At 43.3% G+C, this 20571-nt stretch overlaps 1 protein-coding gene across 2 annotated transcripts in view; it reads left to right on the top strand.

The window, feature by feature from the left end:
• LOC118098540 (partitioning defective 3 homolog) overlaps positions 1 to 19336 on the top strand; it is a 345845-nt gene extending 326509 nt beyond the window's left edge. For both annotated transcript variants that reach the window (XM_035142467.2, XM_035142463.2), the window contains 2 exons: positions 4792 to 4913; positions 15880 to 19336. In XM_035142467.2, the coding sequence (XP_034998358.1) occupies positions 4792 to 4913; positions 15880 to 16309 (552 nt within the window). In that variant the 3' untranslated portion in view covers positions 16310 to 19336. The remainder of the gene's footprint in view (positions 1 to 4791; positions 4914 to 15879) is intronic.
• The last annotated feature ends 1235 nt before the right edge of the window (positions 19337 to 20571 follow it).

Raw genomic sequence — 20571 nt, 5'->3', positions numbered from 1 at the left:
AACATAACCTCCTTGGCTGAGCTAATAATTCTGGAGAGCTGCAAAACAGCTACTAAATGGACCTGGTGGTGAAATAATACAATATAAAGAGTAATATTTTGATTCACTTTAATGGTCACCATCTACAGATTCCCCTTTAAATATGTTTCACTTTTGTTTTTTTTTAAAAAGAAGAAAAATCTGGATATTGAAATGGCTTGTCTCTGGGGTGTTGGAGACTGAGCTCAGGTATGTCCGCTGTGAACGCCTGTAATGACAATGCTGGGGTCAGCCTTCGAGCCCCAGCTCCTCCTTAATGGAATAATGAGTGGGACACAGGAAGCCCTGTCTATCATGTCGCCCCAAGTACACAATTAGAGCTGGCATGTTTTCTCTCCCTCCCTAACTGCTGCTCTGTGAGCGGGGATTTCCAGATGTTCATCATAAAACTCGATGTATTTTTCCAAAGAGTTGGCTTTCTCTCTCTCACTCTTTGACTGAGGCAATAAAATCAATTTGTGCTGTTGCGTTGGAGGGCCGACGAGCATGACCACACAGACGAGTGGGAGCGCCATGCTGGTACCTTGGATCAAACACACCAACAGCAGCTCATAAAGCCCTTATTTATACGAATTCCTTTGATTTTATTATCGCTCTATCTCCTGCTACCAGGATACGTGCTTCTACAAGCATTTGCTCTGTTTGCACAAACTCCGGTCACTCTGAATCTGGTGCTTTTATGTTGGTGGTTGTTTTGTTGAGATTGTGTAATCTTTCCTATGTGATCATGTGAAGAATAAGCCACTTTTAGCCGCAGTCACTTGACTTTCCAAAGGGGCAACGGGTTTGAATTAGTGTGAGCTCCTGGCTGTGAGCAGCAACGTAATACATGTAGTGTCTTGTGAGATACTAGCTGCTGATAGAGCTCTATCAATCCATCCTCACTGATCTGATAACAAGTGGACTGATCTAAGTACAGGTGCGAACTCACCAAGACACACTGACGCATTTGAGGTCTTTCAGGTCTGAACAGGGCCCTGATCAGACCTGGTACTAACATCTGTCTTGGGTGATCTGATCACAAGTTGGTAAGTTGTTGAAACACTTTTTAACTAATTTGTTGAAATCCTCGACATGTCGCAATCGCCATCAATAAATAAAGTTGTTTAAAAAAGAAGAAGAAAAGCAGGTGTCTGTGGCCTTCAAAAGACTGTAGCAAACACAAATGGTCCTAATGAAATGATTGGTCACACACTGTGCTCATGCTCTGACTGCGCATGACCTGAGTCATCACAAGCCAACCTTTCACGTGTTTTGCTGGGCGTAGCTCAGAGTGCTGATCTGAGGGGATGGGATGTACATATTGCGTATTTTAAACTGTAGCCTGCTCTTGCTAGTTTTTCCGTGATTACCAACCCGAGCTTTAATAGTTTTTTTCTGTAATGTACTTACAAGACTGAAACAAGGACACACATTTTTTACAGATATTATTACAAAGTAAATTTTTCTTATAATTGAAGTGAATCTGGACCATAACTTAATGTAAAATCCAGCAGTCTTGTTACTCTTGTGATTCATTACTGTATTATTCTGCTACTTATGTTAATCTTCTTGATTTCATTCAAACCTTTGTCAGGCTTCCTCTAGTTTACCATCTGTCGAGGCTGCATGAGTAAATTCCAGATAAGTGCTGGTCAGTGTTGTCCAAGTAGCAGGTGTGGTGGTGCACTGATCTCATGATTGCACCTGCCATGAGCTACAGCTCTTGCCAAAACATTTGAACAACACCTCATAAAAAAAAATATGATTCACTGTTCAACCCTGCTGCCAATTCACAGGGAAAATCCACACCTTCAGTCACATATATGTACACATGCAAACACATCCAGCATTTCTAACGCAGTCGATTTATAAGCGATACAAAACTGTGTTAGCAGATAAGAGATAATGGAGGGAGAAGCATTTTTACCTCACACATTCATCCACACAGATATCTCCCCTGCAAAAAATGAGACCACAACATTTTGTCGTGCTGTGTTGTGTTGTGTGAGACCTTCAGTGATGTGGCGATAGCCCGTCCAACAACCAATTCAGCTCAGTTTCCTGGGCCAGGGACCACACTGCTTGCTCTCAGATGGATTCTCTGCCCAGAGCTACACACCCTCGCAACCACAAATGGACGGGGCTTGCTCATAATAAATTGGCGGAATTGGGCCAAAACAAGGACTTTAAGAGAGAATCAGTATCCAGCTGGGCCTTCGTCAGGATGTGGTGTTTCACTAACATTCTCTCACTTTCTTCTCATTCTCTCTGCCCATTAGCAACATAAATGTGTTCCATATGCCTGTTGGTAAAAAGCACGGCTGCTCTATTAAAAAAAAAAACAGTTCCTCTGTGGCGGCCTACAAACAGCATCATGAGGAATGTGGGCGGTAAAACCAGTGCTGACCCATCACAGCAACCTGGTTTGATATCTCAAAGGTCAGAGCAAAGAAATATGTCACCTTGGCCGTCTTGCTTATGTTTTGAACTTTTCTAAGCTCAGCTCCCTGCCAGCTGCTTTCCTGCTCCCGGATTTTTGATAGCTGCAAATAATTTTCATAATTATGTCCCCTCCTGGCTCACCGTCTGCGAATGCTCCCATGTTTTAACAGGTGGAGATTTTTTTCCTACCTCTCCCTGCTTTGTCGGTGACACCAGCGAGGAAACAAGGGGGGAGGGGGATAAAAGCGAGCTGTATAGACATCATTTTTCACGTTATTGGATAAAAACGAACAGGGACGTCACTTTGATTTGATTTCACCAAATGTCATGTTTTATGTGGCATTGTATTCCAGGCCTAACATGGAATAATCTGATTCTGCTTCCCTGGATAATACCATTACACTGACAGATTTTCTCTCCTGGATATTTCTCATGCATTTCTCTCTGGCTTGGTGTCACCCACCTCAACCGAAGCATCAAGCGCCCCCCCCGGACTCCTCACCACTTCTTTTTCAGATCACATTTAAAAACTTTCAGCGTTCGTGACTAATTATTTTCTCACCACCCCATTTGGCCGCAGTAAAACAATTTCTCCGATTCCCTTCCACTTCATCTGATTTTTACGTGCGCCACACTCTCTGAACTGGGGGGGAAACGTGTTGTTGCTGCAGAAACCTGAAACATATGAGTCCAATTCATTTCACCCACATGGAATACTATTATGTTTTTACGTCTTGGAGGGCTCGAGAGAGGACTTGCTATTGACGCTGAGTGAAATGTAATTGCACTGTTATTACAGCTGTCCATGAGAGGAGAAAAACAGCCATTTGAACAACACAAGATGTTTCCAAAGACACTTTGGCTGACAGCCTTTCCCTACGCCCACACACCTCTACCCCATGGATCCATTCTAACATGCACCATTACCCTTATTCTACCCCACAAACACATAGTAACACAAAGTTTTCAAAATGTACAAAGGTCTCCTACCAAGATACAAAACACTTGATTTTTTGAACGTTGTCAAAACTCAGCTGACCAGTAAAGTAGTGAGAAATACTACATAATATTTGAATAAACATCCGCACCCCCACCTGCCGACCACATTACCACTCGAGCCTTAAAAACTGCTGCTCGGTCAAGCCACGCTCACGACACCTACTCATCTCGCCTCCATTTAATTGGCTTGTCATGTTCTTTCATCAGGCAGCTCGTTAGCAGTTCACTGCGTTGAGGGAGATGATATCTCCATGTCAACCAAGCCGATGATCAGATAACAAACACACACAAGCACGCACACGCACACATGCTGGTGCAGGTTTGTGATGTGTGATCGAGGCACATCTCACTCAGATCTGTGGAATGAGGCAGAGACTATGGTTATACTCATCTATAGTTATAGATGTATCTTCAGTGCTGCAGTGTTGATTAAAAGATGGATTACATAGATTTTAATTTCGCTTTGACAGCTGCTTTTCTTAGCACCCATTTCCTTCTGAGAAACAACAATGCCACTTGCTTCTTTTCATTTGAAAAGAACAGAATAGGATAGACAATAGTTTGATTGTGTGGTACAGTAATGATTAATCTGACAATTGGCGAGAGGTCTTACTCCAGTCTGCATGTCTTTGGACTGTGGGTGGAAGACGGAGTATCTGGAGAAACCCCAGGCAAAGAGAACATGCAAACTCCCCACAGAAAGACCCCGGCCCAACCAGGATTTTCACCTGGAACCTTCTTGCTAATATAAAGAATTTGAGATATGAACACTGCACCTTATTCTTGGATGACCCTCCATGATAACCCAAGTCCTTCTGTAGTTCTCAAAGTCAACCACACTTTTTTCTAAGGTTTTTCCAATTTTTTAAATGTTAATTATTTATGACTCTTTGACAGTACTGAAAGATTCCTCTTCCCCATAAAGAATTTAAGTACAAAGTGTGTTGTCTGGCATTCTAATAAACCAAGGATTTATAATTGATAGAATGATAAAAACTCTCTATAAATTAGGCCTTCAACAGGATTACGAGGCAGTTTTCCCTCCACCAGCTCAGGTGCTTTCCTCAGTGTCATTGTCATCATGGATTCACAGCCACTAACAACCTGTTCCCTGAGGGCAGCCAGAAACAACAGGAGGCCTCACACTGTCAAACCACCTGCTGTGCCGAGGGACATATATTCCACCATTTAAGAATGTGTGTGTATATGAGTGTGCAAACAAGCCTGCTGTGGTTTGGATGTAATGAGTGTGTCCACAGAGTGAAATGTTTGGCTTTATGTCTCTCTGTGTCTTAACTGTGCATTGTCTTGTTTGATTTGATGTTGCAGGTGAGCAATGGGACAGAGATGCAGAGCGGACGTCATTCTGTGAAATTGGAGACTCAGAAAGAGCAGCAAGAGGACAGAGACGGTTTCCAACAGGCGCAGAGACAGTACAGCTCCCTGCCGCGGTGAGACATCCCTCCTCCTCTGCCTCCTTGTCACCGCCTGCCCGTCAGCCTCCGTCTCTCTCTCTCTCCCTGCCCAGTCTTTGACTTATCACGTTCTCCCTGCCCTTTCTCAACCTCTTCATTTGACTTTTTCGATTTCCATCAATTTCCTTTCCTCATATTTGTGCCTTTTACCTCTTTTGTTCCTGGACACGTGCTTTATCTTATGTCTTTGGCTACAAAGTAAATCGCCACAAAGCCACTTTCAACTCATTTAAATTATTCTAAGCAAAACTCTTTGAATTCAATCATTTAATGTGATTGCTTGGAATTATTTGACTGATATTCAAACTTCATTAAGTCGATGTTGACCCTGAGGGAGTGATGACTTTGTCACAGGCATCAAACCCCCACCCCCTCCTCTCTCTTTCCAACACTCCCTTTATGATCACCAGCTCTAAAATCCTGTTTTTAAAAGGGTTTTTCTCTCGGCAATCTCTCGCCTTAAATCAGCTTGATGATTTCAGAGCTACAACTGCTGCTCTTTATCTTCTCCATCTTCCTGTTTCGATTCCTTTGCATATTAGTCAAAGAGATGCCAAGAAAGCTTATATCCAATATCTTACGTCTGGAGGCCTTGCGGGGAGAAGGAGTTTAGTAGCCGTATTTGCATTTCCTACCATCGCTCTGTAAAGTGTCTGCAAAGATCCTCTGAAGCACTTTAGTCGATGCAAATTGCAAAACCAACCACTGCTGGTGAAACATCTCCATATTTAAAGCTTTACATGTTTAAAGAGAGAGTTGCGAAGGTGCTGATTCTATTAAGGCTGTAAAATGTGTCAGTCAAATATCATGAGGCTGTTCAATATGAATATTCATTGAATCGTCCTTTTTTCATGTAAAACATCAGGCAATAGTTTTTTGAACGGCCATATCTTGGAACCTGATTTGGTGGGACACTCACAGTGACAGTTTGTCGACACTATATATCAAACAAAAGCCAGACACTATAGTGTATGGAGTTGTGAGCTGTAAATCCAGCACCTCTTAGCAGAAGGTAGAAAATAACGTTATCTCTGAGCCCGACTGGGCAGCTGCCTCCGTCTCTCTCAGACTGACCCTGGGTCCAGACGCAGACATCTTCACCAAGCGGAAAGGATGACTTGACGTAGTGGAATGATTTTACCCGAGAGAGCAGCATGAAAGTGAGGAGCGCTCACCCTGCAGTGGACGTCTGGGGACAGAAATGTCCTCATGAAGTCGTAAGAAAGAAGAAAAGAAAACTATGCTTGACTTAAAGAATAGACTGAGGGGTCACCAGCTTTTGATTGGATTGTTCGACTTTCAGGGGGAAGTCTTAGATTTTATACTTTGACTGACAAACAAAGAGATTTAATTTTAGTAATAAAACAAACATTTCCTTTTCTCATTAAACATTTCCACACTGAAAAAAGTCCAGTGTGAGTTTTTTGTGTTTTGAAATATACAGTATGTTCTAAAGTGAAGTCATATTTATTTTTAGCTGGCTGCTTTGCCAGTTTAAACAAAGACAGGACACTTAATGTGTGTATATACAGCACACGTGTGTGGTCTTTTCAATCTCTTGGCCAGAGTGAGTCTGTTTCCCTGTGATTTCAATCTTTCCCTCCATTAACAGCAGTCACTTCTTCTTAGCTGCTCTGCTCTCTCTGAGCAGTCCCAGTCGGGTCGATTAAAGCATGTTCCTGTCTAAAGCTATGGATTTGTGATCCACATAGACTCGTAATCAATGTGGTCTGTATGAGCCAGACCGATCTATGCATTCCCTTCATAGGTGTTATCTGCTGGCATCTCATGTGATGTGACAGTTGCCTCCAGCCCCCCCCCCACCTCCCCGCGGGTCGCTTCTCTTGGGAAAGTTCGTCTCGCTGGCCAAAAAGCCGGGCGAGGGTGGCCTTTGATATACATTCCTCTCATAATCTCATAGCGTCTTTTAGCGAGGACTCGCATGAGCTCCGGCTTGACCTTTGACCCTGGCTAAGGCTTTATAGATCTTGTGTCTAACACGGCTGCTCATTTAGGAGCTGGAGTCTACATCCACAGATTAATAACCACAATTCTCTCAAACGCCAACCACCTCTCTTTTGGAACCCCTTCATCCTGTCGTTCTCTTCCAAAACAGGAAGCCTAACCAGTGAGCCGTTCAGCCAAAATGGGACCCCCCACCACCACCACCACCGCCGCCAACCCCACCATACACACACACTCAAACACTCACAAAAATATCTTCTTCCCAAAGAGTTCCAGAAGAAGCCATGGTGGCTGGTTATCTGATGACGGCCAGGCTTAGCTCGCTGTCTGGGATGTGAGGACTGGAAGAGCACTAATGAAGGCTTGTTGTTGGAGCAGGATTAGCGGAGACAGGCAGCGGATGGCGAGAGGGGCTGGGAGAGGAATGAGCGTGTTAGTAGGAAAGAGAGACCACTGATTAGCCTGAAAGAGGCGCACTAGCACACAAACACACGCACGAATGTGGTCAAGATAAGACTCTTAACTGTGGCCCCAACTGCCAGGATTTCTCGCGTATATCCGTGCAGCTCTTGCATTCCTCAGCCAAAACAAAAGTGTTCCACGCTGGTAAAGCAAACATTATTCCAGGTTTGTTAACAATTTATTTGTATAATATCGAAATGATTTTTCCATTGCCCGATGCATGCATTTGGTTTTTTCCTCTAATCAATTTGTATCTGAGCATGTGTGTGTGTGTGTGTGCGCTTGCTTTCTCCCCCTTCTCATGAACTCTGATTCTTCCCAGCTGTTTTAAAGAAACACAGCAGCCACAAAATTTCTCTGCGAGCCAACTTCCTGGCTTTGTTTGTTATGTTCTGTCATTCTAAATTTACCCCACTCCTTGGCATGATGTATTTTCCCATCCCCTCCCTCTGTAAATGTAACTAATCTACTTTGTGACATATTCTGGCGCAGGAGTGGAGGTGATAAGAGAACTAGCTCCCCTGACGCATCAATCACTGTTACATTCCTGTGGAACAATGCCATTTCTGCTCTTTCCTCATTGCCGCCATAGAATTTCCCCTTGAATCCCCCTTCTTCTCTTATCTACTCTGAAATCTAAAAGTTCACTGTGGAAGTGCAGATCGCAGTCCTGTGCAACAGTCGTCCAGCGCTTCTAAATGAGCGGCTCCCTCGTGAGCGGCGCTGGCTGCTGTACGCCAAACCGGGGTGTAAATGTGTGGCGGCTCGCCCAGACAGCAAAACCCAGATATGGAGCATGTGGTGGGGCTCTCTCTGCAGTCTGGCCCTACAGCTGCCCCTCTGCCAATTACCCTCATGCACACACACACACATACACACACACATAAAGAGTTTAACAACCTAATGTATTTGTGCAACACATGTACAGTAGATAATTGCATACAATTCCCTTCCTGTCAGAAGGCCTTCTTTTAGTTCAATTTGATTCACTTTCATTTGTATAGCACCATATCACAACTTACATTATCTTGAAAACACTTCACATAGTGAGGTCGAGACCTTGAACATTCTAGAAAAACAGTTCCCACAATGAGCAAGAAGGTTGAAGACTGGAGAGAAAAAAACTCCCTCAAATGCTCGATGTGATTTCGATCAGAATGACTTAAATCAGACATAGAGAGAAAATGTTTTAAGTGGAATTGTTGAAGTATCAATAAAGAAGAAAATAGAGACGTCTACTTTTTCCACAATGCAACTGAAGCATGCTTTGCCTGCATTGAGACCTATGGTGCCAAATAGAAACGCATTGTAAATCCTACCTGTTGTTTAAATACGGATCCCTAAAACCTGAGGGTTTTCTGAAGAGGCGACAGATTTTTCATCTTTCACAAAAACTTCTGAAGTACATAGAGACATGAAATAAAAACATCAGATAGCTCTAACATCTGGATGTCATTGTAAATCGTTTCCCTAGTCCCTCTTCCAGACTGAGGCTTGGTCGGGGGGTCAGCGGGAACATCGTCTGGGTCTGAATCATCTTAATTGTTATTTTCGTTGAGGATTTTGTCTGTAAAACTCGGCTGCAATCTGCTTCGGTATCCCTCCCATTGAAAAACTAAACGTATATTTACATTTTGCTCACCTTTAGTGTTTGTTTGCATCGTCTCTGCTACGGTGAAACTATTTGCATCTTTTATTTTAGTTTTATTTTTGGCCCAGTCGTAAAGTATACAATTTTAAGGTTTCATTTTCAAAGAAAACTTTTTTTTTCACGAGAAGAAGCCTCTTTTGTCTTTGGTTCCCCTCAGCGTCTCTGGAATGAGACTCGGTCAGAGAAGAGATGCAGGTGTTTCGGTCTAAGAGCATGCTGGGCCCCTGTCTCCATCTGCCGCCTTGTGCACCGTGAACTCAAAAGCTTCTTGAGCGCACAATGGAGCAGTGAGGTGTGAATGGGATTTCTTTTAGCACCCTTGACGCAGAAGACACTGTCACAGGTCGGCCTTAATGGATCCTAAAACTGCAGGAACAACATTAACACTGTAGCCCCAAAACTGGCAGTTTCCATTGACGGCTATCCAGGGCTAGTTTCTGAGAAGGGAAGCATGGGGGTTAGTTTTTTGTAGGAGAGACAATATGTGAAATCTTGTGTCAGTGTGGGGTAGTGGCTGTCAACTAGCTCTCATTGTTCACGTTTTTTTTTTACATTTACATTTTCTTTGATTTAACATTTACTTTTATATTTTTCATCTGCTTGTAGTTAACATTTCCTTTATATTTTCCACAAGCTCTGATGTATCATTTTGTTGTTGTTTTTTTTACATTGTTTTCTATAAGTTTTTTCTCATATGCTTGTTTTTAACTTTTTGTTTTATTTTTTCAGATGCTCTTATTTAACATTTCATTTTATTTCTTTCACATGCACCATAACCATGACTCATAATAAACAACCAAAACTAAAAGAAAGAGAAAGAAGGAATTGATTTAATTAACAGCTCTTAAAAATCAAAAGATCAGAGCAAATTCCATCCTTGTGTGACAACATGCTCGGAAGATAAATAAATTAAAGAGACAGGACTTAGTTGCCAAAAACGTTTCTTTCAAGAGTCAGTCGAATGGAACAGTTCACTGCGGGCTTCCTGCAAGACATCTGCACATCAAATACAACGTTAAATAGACCATAACATTTAATAATGAATCCCATGAACAAAATCCTGAGGCGGAAATGTGTCCGTCATGCTGAAGTTTGACCCATATGACAATGTCAGTGATGATATTGTCAAGTTGTTGTTTCTTAATTCATAAGAAAGCATATAGGTACAAACTTCACACTAAACACAAACCTAGTTTAAAATCAATTGAATGGGCTGTTAACAGTGAGTTCCTCTCATGCTAATTGGTAGTTTTCATACAAGTTGACCTGGTGAGCACTAGGGCTGGGTATCGCCTACAACCTCACGATACGATCATTATCACGTCTGGGAGGCCACGATACGATACGTATCACGATACACATTGCTTTTGAATAATGACCATGTCCTGCACAGAATTTACTACAACAGCTGTTTTTTATTATTCCATATAACAACAAAGGCAAAGCCTTAAGGATTGCACAACTTAAAACACTTAAAATTCTGGCCAACAAAGATCTTCAATGTTAAATAAAATAATTCTCCTTCAACTCAGAGTTATTAATAAATGCAAATAAAATATTCCTTAACTTTTAAACTTAAAATAGCCATAATACTCTGGTTTCACTTGACTTTAAGTGCACTTCCATTTGCTATAAGAATGTCCACAGCAAATCAGTTCTTTTATAAAGACAAAATTATAATAAAAAAAAATATATATATATTTTTTAATAAACTTAAAATTGGCCTTGTACTGGCAGCTAAGGCTTAACATGTTTTCAGATTTTTGTGCAGAAACACCAGTTGATCCACATGCTCAGGTTTCAGAGCACTCCTCTGAGCTGTAACTATGTCTCCAGCGGTGGAGAACACCCTCTCTGCGGCAACACTTGTACCTGGGATGCAGAGGGTATTCCTAGCTAAGTTAGATAGTAAGGGGAAAGCAACCTGGTGCTCCCTCCACCAACTGAGTGGATCCCCAGTAAGAGCCAATGGCTCTGCCTCTTTGTATTTCTTGATTTCATCAAGTGCCTGATCATGTAGTGACATAGGTGAGTCTTGTCTTTTGGGAAGAGAAAATGTCTCTCCAAATAAATCTGCTAGAGCACAGGTAGAGTCCTTTCTTCTCTTGCAGGGTGGGGAAGAACAAGTTTTTGCCTTTTCTTGTTCTGGTACATAGTTCTGGTTCTTCTGAAATCAGAACATAAAAATGTACTTATAACCATAGACTGTATATAAAGCTTATAACCAAGACCACATAGCATTCATAAATACAAAAGATGAGTCACAGTTGTATAGTTATATCATTACATTATACTGCACAACCTGCTGTACCAAAGTCAAGTGAAAAGGTCGTTTTGTTTTTCGGGCAAAAAAACACTTAGTAAACTAAGGTTAATTAACCCCCACCTGAGAAATCCGCGCTGCCTCTGCTGCCACGGTGGTATACGTGTCCTGTCTTTGGTCTTCTTCCAAGAAGGGCAACGCTTTAAAGCGTGGATCTAGTGCTGAGGCGATGCACAGAAAGGATCTGTCGCTCACGTATCTCTTCCCAAGATCCCCGGATACGGTGTTTTTAATGTCCCTCGTAACGGCCGAGTCTGTTGCTTGGACATGAGCGCCGTTGCACAGCTGGGCATGCAGCGGTGCTATAACAGACAGCGTAGGGGTCTTTTCTTCTGACATAACGAGTGTTGCAACTTTTAGCGGCTTCAGGGCTTTAGCCACATCTTCAGCACAGGCCAGGTCCGCTTCAGTTAAGGTCCACAACTCCTTGGCATTCTTCCGCACCTCAGTGGAGAGTAATGCTGCGCAAATTGCGGGCTGCTGCTCTAAGAAGCGCTCCAACATATCACAGGCGCTGTTCCATCTCGTAGCTACATCTGTCATGAGCTTGTGTTCGGGGAGATTAAGTAGCTTCTGCTTTTCATTCAGGACATGGCTTGCAATTGTGCTTTTCCTAAAAAAAGCCACGATGCTGCGAATTCTTCCCAGTAGGCAGAAACAGTGGGCGTCTTGAGTGCCCGTTGAGCGGCCAAATTCAGACTGTGCGCAAAGCATTTCACGTGCACTAACTTCGCCAATTGTGCCGCGATTGTCATATTAGAGGCATTATCTGTCACCAACACAGGATCCTTGTCAACAAGCCCCCATTCATTAACCACGTCCCGTAGCAAATCTGCAATATTTGACCCGGTGTGGCTTTCAAACATAGCTCTGGTCTGCAGGACGTGTGAGACCATTTCCCAGTCTGGAGAAATATGGTGGCATGTGAGAGTTACATATGACTGGGTTGCTCTCGACGTCCAGGCATCACATGTAATGGCAACTCTGTTTGCAGAAAAGATCGCTTCAGTGACTTGTTGCTTCACATCTGCGTACAACTGGGGAACTGCAGTCTCTGTAACGAACCGACGAGTGGGGATTGTGTAGCGTGGCTCACACTCATTAAGCAGTTGCCTGAAGCCTTCGTTATCAACAACACTGTACAGGCGCAAGTCTTTACATATAAAGCATAAAAGTGCATTTGTGATCTTCTTAGCCCGTTGGGATGTTGAGGGAAATTTTGAGTTGAAAGCCTCATTCAGGGTTGGTTGAGACGACACACGCTGTGTAGTACCTGTTGCTAGCGGCTGATCAGCGTGGTGTCTTGTCATGTGAAGACGGAGGTTGGTCGTGTTGCTGCAGTATTTTACTTTGTTTCTGCATAGCTTGCATATTGCATGACTCATGTCCAATTCCCGACTTCCTGGTGTCTGCAAAAATCCGAAATGCTTTCCTTTTCCTTCCATGTTTGTTCTGGGTTGAGACGTGTGCTCTTTTGCCTAAGCTGCCACCTATTGGCTTCATTGTGCACTGCACCATAGGTGATGTTTCGTTTTCAAAACAGCCGTCACAGCATTTGATGCCGTGTCGATACAGTAGCATCTGCATCGATGCGTGCATCAGCAAGGGCGTCACGATATATTGCCATATCGATTTTTGAGCACAGCCCTAGTGAGCACATACATGGCCACTGTCTTCAGTGACTTTGAAGACTACGCCAACCAACCAAAAAAAGTTCTCAAGCTTCCATCGCCTTGGAGAGCACCTTTTATTTCCGTCTCTTCCATAGACTTGGGCTTGAAACCTGTATTTTATCAAATAATATCTCACTGGTTGCAAAAATAAGTCTGTTTCTATCATAGTCTATGAGAGAATGAGACATTTATTTTCACTTGATTTAGTCTCTCAGCAAACATTGTCTTACTGATGTTATGGTCTCAATCATTACTTCCAAATCTTCCTCAATGCAGCATGATGTTAATTTAGTAAATTATAGACCCATTTAGAGTCAAATGGACGAGAGAGCATGATGTGCATTGGGGCAGGTGGCAGGTGAAGGCGGTGTGTTGTGTCCTTGAGCTCCAAATATGTTGTTTTCTGGTTTCAGCAAACGAAGATGGCGTTAGACAAAAGCCAAACTCGAGGCCTCAAAACAGCAGAAGCCACCAATGGATAACGTTTCCCTAACCCAAATCAAAGGGATCAACCCTCTGCTGCATTCCTGCATTTTGATTAATTGAATTCAAATGGAAAAATGTCTGCTGAAAAATGCAGCACTGCACGTGTATTCTCTGTCTTGCACAATGCGCAGGTGCTCAGCTGCTCATTTGAATTTCTTTGCTGAAAATAAATCCATAACTTTATCCCTGAGTCCCATGAAGCCTCCAAGGCCTCGCTCTTACTCAGCCAGCTGCGGCATCGTGGAATGAGAGGTCACTAGAAGCTTAAGATTCAGGCACATATTTGCTGAACAGTCGATGCTGCACACTTTAATATCCTCTGTTGAGGTTAATTATTTCTATTATTTTGCTCATAACCTCTTTTGAGATCCCCACTAAGTTTGACATGCAGCACACTTTGGTGAATGAGATGATGAAGTGCCTTAGTTTTGTGATTCTTAACTCACCGGTGCACCGGACCCCTGTTTTTGCCGACAAAGGCAGGATCACCATCTGCGACGATTGGGGTTGACTTTTTCTAATGACGTTGCTTTTTAACTAACACCTTCAGTTTTCCAAAGAAAATGTCCCCAGAGGTGATACCTTACTGCTGGATCAAAGCCAACAGCTCCCCTTTGAAATCTTATCCATTAAAATTTTGACAAAAAGAGACAACTGGGAAATTCAGTGTGGTCAGTGGACTCGTCAGTAGCCAGGGATATGTGTTGCGCTTCCTTGAACCCATCGAGTGCAAGTGGCCGGGTGTTGTCTGACGTGGTACCAGCCAGATGGTACTTGAAGCAGACAGAGGTATTTGCTTAACAGGGGCAATTATCCTGTCCATAGATATGCTGCTAGCAGGTTCCTACAGAACAGTGACCATGCACTCCTTCAAATTCCCCAGCGGTAAATGGTTTGTTATTTTGGTGAGAAACCAGACAGACTGAAGAGATGCACTTGTTGCCCTCTTTTGTTCAGTTAAAGCAGATGAATAATTACGCTGGCATCGGAACATCCAGCTCCTAAAGTGCAATGAGCCTCTGACTGCTCATGGTATGACTCTTTGTCTACATGTGACTCTTTGTCTACATATGACTCTTTGTCTACATATGACTCTTTGTCTACATATGACTCTTTGTCTACATATGACTCTTTGTCTGCATTTTCAAACGAAAACGATCTCCGTCCACACAAGCGTTTTAACGCTAGATCAGATACAATCCCCATTCATGCTAACACACCTAAATTTGGATATTCATGTACACTTGGCATGTGCCTGCCAGTTTTACAATTTTACATTTACCGCTGGTATTCGAGTCGTGAAGCCCAGCCCTGCAGTTTTAACACGAAAACAGGGCCGACAGCATTTTAAAACTTTAAAACTTCAAGGGTGGCGTAAAAAACTCTTTGTGATATTGTCTCCTTTTCCAACAGTAATTGTTTGAATGCACACAAGGCAAACTGCTTTAGTGGACATGATAAATCTGTGTTTACCAGATCATTCGTCCTTATAGCAGTGGTTTTTCATGTCTTTCTGCTTTAGGCTCTTTGAGAGTGACACTTTTTCTTGCCTGACAAACAACAAACAGCTTCTTCCTGCTTCCTGCAACATTTTCAATCAGGTCTGCAGTCTGCAATTACGTTTCCTGAGTTACAAATTCAAATCATCACTCCTCGGTGAAGTGCCTTCTTGGTTTTAAGATTAAGAAGATTTGTAAAAAAGTGAACATATTCAAGCAATAATAGGCCATTTCAGACTAAATTAATTTGCCAATTTTTTATTTTGTTTAGTTATATATTTATTGTAAGCACAGCCTTTCTGGCCCTTGGACAAATCTCGATGCCCCCCGGGCCGGGGCAGGCAGACTGATGTTGCGTAGAAGGCAGACAACGCCACGAGGCCTGCCATCACTCTGTCTGTGCTGTAAGTGCAGCCGTCTGCATCTCCATAAAGAAGTTCAATGAATGAGAGCAGCCGTTTTTTCTCAGCGTTAGTTTAACATTTGTGATTGTTTACAATGTGGAACTAATAGCCCTGTGGGTGTTTCAGGTTTCCTCCATTTGTTCCTTCTTCTTTCATGTCTGGCTCTTTATGTCACTGGATTCAGTGTGCGGGCTACAGCTTCTCTCCGACCATGTTGCTTTCAGGATTTTAGCTCAGTGCCGGTACCACAACCCTTTTTAATCTCACAAAATGTGGAAATTGGTCACATTCTCTGCTGAAGTGCAGTTTCCTTTGAAATCCCCTTCAATAGTGCTGACCCAGGGGCAAAGCAGGAAAAAAAGCAATCTTTTCTGAGCGGAGGTAACTGCTGCCCTCCTCTTCTCCGTTTGGAATCAGGTGCTGTTTAGGTGACTCTCTCAACAGGGAGACTGACTCTTTCCCTGTCTCTGTGTGTTTAGGCCGCCTCGTAAGAACCCCAGCACGGTGTCCCAGGATTCAAGGGACAAGGTGTACCTGCCAGCTGAGAAATCTCCCACGTCCAAGGAGAACCCTCGCAACTCCCTTGTGCAGGGATCCCATAACGGCTACCTGGGAACGTCCAGCTTCAACGCCCGCGTCCTCCTAGAGACTCAGGAGCTGCTGAGGCAGGAGCAGCGACGCAGAGAGCAGGAGGCCAGCAAGGCCAGGCCGCCTCCCGCACAAGAACCGCGTGGCGGCAGCACCTATGACCACAACAGGGACCACGCTCAGACCCCTGGCTCTGCCCCAGTGCAGCCCCCACCTCAATCCAAGGGCCCCTACAGACAGGACGTGCCCCCGTCGCCTTCTCAGCTCGCCAAACTCAGCCGGCTTCAGGGTTCGGAGAAAGGGAGGCCGTTTTACTCCTGAGCCCGTAACAGTACTTACAAGATTAGGACTGATTCTAGAGAACATCAACAGGGAAAAATGCAAAGAGGGCAATACATGATTTTTTTATATATAATGCTGAGACTTTCATGGGATTGTTGATAAATAATGTTGATATTTAAAAAAATATGTTTTTTATTCTAAGAATCCTTTTTGGCTGTATCCAATGAGTTGAGATGTTTTATTGTCCACAAAGATCATATATGTGTATAAGTGCCTTTTAACCCATTGATTGTTCACCTTCTTTAGGCACAGACCCCATGTCTGGGCTCGTGATCTGCAGCTCTGACTCATCCATCACACACCCAATAGAACAGATATAACAGCTGAGGGCAACTGGTTACAGAACCACATCATGACTCTGAACACATGATGCAGCCCAGCCAAGTTTTCTAACCAGTGGGAAACCTGCTTGTGTGAGTCAAGCTTATTTCTGCTGTTCACGGGGACTTTGTCTGCCTCTACTGTACATGTGTATGTGGGTGTACATGCTGGCAGGAGTTAGCATGCAGTGACACAGTGTGGAGGTTAGTGCAGCTTGTGTGAACCGCAGACTCAGAGCTTGGGCTTCGGCCATGACCACTCAACCCCCCTCTGTTCGGAGAAACGTCCCTTTTGGTTTCCCATCCAACCCGTGTTTAATATGATAATCCTGAATCCTCTGTTCCTCTCCGCTCGCTGCTTTATCTCTGCTCTTCTCTCTCGTTGTATCGTCACCACCACCAGACCAGACTCTCAGTGGAGGAAAACAGCTTAAGATCTCTGCCCCCCCCCGACCTAGGGAATCCAGCAGGATAAATGGGGTCAGGTCTGGGTTATTAGTTAACGTACCTCATTAAAAATGAATGCAGCCCTTTGTGTTTGTTTGTTGTCATGTGCGGCGAGGGGTAAGGAACAGCGACCTTGCTGGCAGGGCTCTGGCCCCAGTCTGACTTGGCTGTAACAGAAGCCTTGTTGGACTCATAGGTGTCTGAGCGGTTTCTCACTGAATATTTCATCATGGTGGTTACGTGGGGTGGGGGGCACATGGGCTCTGCAGTCGGGGGCCTCAGTGTGGGGCAGCCTAGCCACAGGCCGGGTACAATGGAGCTGATTTTGTTTTCCATTCCTGATAATGTCCATTGATAACGAACCACTCATTCAATCAATAGGGACTGGTGCAGTTTTCAAAGTGTGGGTGAGAGTGTATGTGTACGACCCTGTGTGTGTGTGTGTGTGTGTGTGTGTGTGTGTGTGTTCCTGTATTTCTGTCCCTGTAAGGACAGGAATTTGAGCATTAGTCCGAGTGATGACACTTTATAACACTTTTTGCATTTGTGAAGACATTTTCCTGAAAAGCAAAGGTAATGTAAAATTTTGGGGTAATTGTCAAAATTGGGTTTAATTCGTCTGGCGACATTTTCACTTTGAGTTTTGGTGCAATTCTTCCCTTCAGTATGTTTACACAAAGCCAAGAAAACTGTTTTATCAGAGAAGCCTGCTTAGAGGCAGGTGAATGGAGAATGCTGTTGTCATAGTAACCAGGATAATATACTGTAAATGAATCCTAGTAGGCTCAGGATAAAGATCATAATTAGGAAATAAAACTTGATAGAAATGATAGAAATGATAGAACTGTTATGACGGAGGAGCTTTGCTTTTCACAAGTGCTGAAAAAAGAGAGTGTGCATTTGTGTATGTGCTTCCTCACACTTACAAGTGTAAGTAATCTACAGTAGCAGTGTGTTTGCTCAGCTCCCAATTTTCCACTGTGTGTGTGTGTGTGTGTGTGTTCATGTAGGTGGACATGTGTTTAAGTGTCTGTGCACGCTGCCAGTAACTGGATGCTCCAATATGTCTCTGAATATGTCTTGGCAGCCGTATTAACCACTTGGCTGCTGAGTGGGAGTGGAGCAGAGGAGTGGGAGGGAGCGGAGATGGGAGGCCTGACCTTCCAGATGATTCAGTCAATGGAGTAATCACAACTATTCCTCTGAGTCTGCTCCACAAACAGGAGGTCACCGACAAGGCTGCTTTTTCCTCTGACTGTCAGATCCGTCATGTTTGGCTTTTTCTGTTTGTGTGGATGAACTTGAATGTGTATTTTTATCACTGGCTACATCCGTACTGCTGCTTTGTGTTTGAAAATGCATCACCGCTGCTGCAGGTGACGTCAACACGAGCATAAAAACAGTAGGACTGTGTTTGAGTCTGGATGCTCAGAAACTGAGATGGTTGGAAACGATGACATAGACACTCAGCGCTGTTTGCTGATTGGGTCTTTTTGATCATGACAAAGCCTTCGCTGATTCGTCAGGCTCCTATCACATGACCCCCCGACCGGCATTAACCTCAGCTACAAGTGTAGAACACAACATGGACAATAAATTACAAGCATTACTGACCCTGTTGTTTCTACTGAAAGCTGTTGTGCAGTTAGATTCTGTGTTTGATACAATGATACAACTGTTTACATGTGTGGGAGACGAGCTGGTATTCGAGCAAACACGGGCACGTGCATGTCCAGCTTGTGTGGACTGTTTGTTTTAGTCTGAAAACGCCATTTTCAAATGAAAACGTAGTAGAATGGATGTAGCCTGTGTTTGGGGGTCCTTCAACTGTCTGCAACATCTAATGAGTTTTTTCCTCCACATATGCAAATGTGATCATATCCCATAATACGTGTTTATTATTTGTATTGTGTAATTAATGTTTGCGTGGCACTTCTGTGACACATGGATTCCTCCCGTAAAGTTATTGTTTCAGAGAATCTTTTGTTTTTTAATCCTGGGAGGAATGAGAAATATATTGTTATTGTTTCATTACATTTTTATGACCATCCCTCATTGTTTTTTTATCATCCACAGTATAGTATTATGGTGGTAAAAGAGGACTAATATGTAAGCATAGTGCAATTTCCATTTTTACAACAGTGCATCATTAAGAGCCGTGTCTGCTGTTCTCTGTACATACAATATGAACTTTTTTCAATGAATAAATCCAGGGTGCTTTCAATCCTTGATACAATAACTTCCCTTGATTGTGTTGCTTTAAGAATCATTAAGAGTTTCTCTGCGTGACACCAAACCAGCAGATGCATAATTGAAGGCAAGTAATGAAAATCTTGCTGCTTCGTTTCCTGCATGACTCATTTCATTATTTTTTTCCATCCTGATCACTAAAGTTGGCTATTTTCTTTCTGAGGTTCGTGTTTGAACGAGAAGAATTCAAAACCGTTGAGTCATCTGCGATCGACAGCTCATTCCTCACGGCTACAGCTGCTTAAAGCAAAAAAAAACTGAAATAAGATGAGTGAGGATTTTATGAATGTGTCATCTCACAGCTTCAAGAATGTAAAAACAAGTCGAACCTCCGCGAGAAGACACACATCCTCCCTGTCCCTCCATCGCTGTTATCTCTGTGCCTGACAGGTCCCTAACAGCTGCTCAGGAGGCCGTGGCTCGACTCCTAATCACGTCCTGTGATGGTGATAAAGACAATAGTTCACTTAGTGATGTGGAACTCCAGGGGAACGGACGATTTTAGAAGGCGCTCGGCCTGAATCACAGAACTGCTGCCAAATCGCTCCTCACCCAGAGGAAGGGAGAGGTCTTTGAAAGAATCTGTCTGGTCAGAGGGGAAATGTACGAGTCAACACATGCGGACCTTCACTCATGTGTCTCACCTTCAAGGGTGAGAGTGAAATTAAGGTGAAGGGAGAGGGGGGGACATTTTGCCTCTAATAATAATATATTATTATACATTTAGAACATTAGTAATTATTTAGCATCATAGTTGTGAACACATGGATGAGCTACACTTGCCCTTCGTTACCATGAACACAGGGGGTGTCTATTTCTGACTCACCCCAACACACACTGTGACTCTGCCCCACACACTCAATTGAGCACCAAATGTGTGTTAATCTGCCACTAAAAATAGTCCCTGGTGACTGCTCTGCGTCTTCCTGTTTGAGTCACACTGCAAAAACCACAGGGCCCTGTCATTTATTTTGGAAATGACGTATTTGAAAATGATGTCGTGTTGTCATTCCACACAAAGTCAGGATTGTGCCTTTGTCACTCGTATGACCTCTGCCACGGAGGTTCTGTTTTAGTCTGCTCTGTTTGTTTGTTCATCAGGGGGCGGATCCAGGATTCTTTCTTCACGGCCTTAACATTGTGAAATAGGGCGTTTTTCAACATTTTGTTGATTTGTCGGCGAATAATAAAAAAGAAAAACGGACTGATATTTATGCGTTTGTG

Source organism: Hippoglossus stenolepis, chromosome 19, assembly GCF_022539355.2.
Source record: "Hippoglossus stenolepis isolate QCI-W04-F060 chromosome 19, HSTE1.2, whole genome shotgun sequence".
Classification (NCBI taxonomy): Eukaryota; Metazoa; Chordata; class Actinopteri; order Pleuronectiformes; family Pleuronectidae; genus Hippoglossus; species Hippoglossus stenolepis.
The sequence above is the reverse complement of the archived record's forward strand: the minus strand, read 5'-3'. Positions and strand labels throughout refer to the sequence as shown.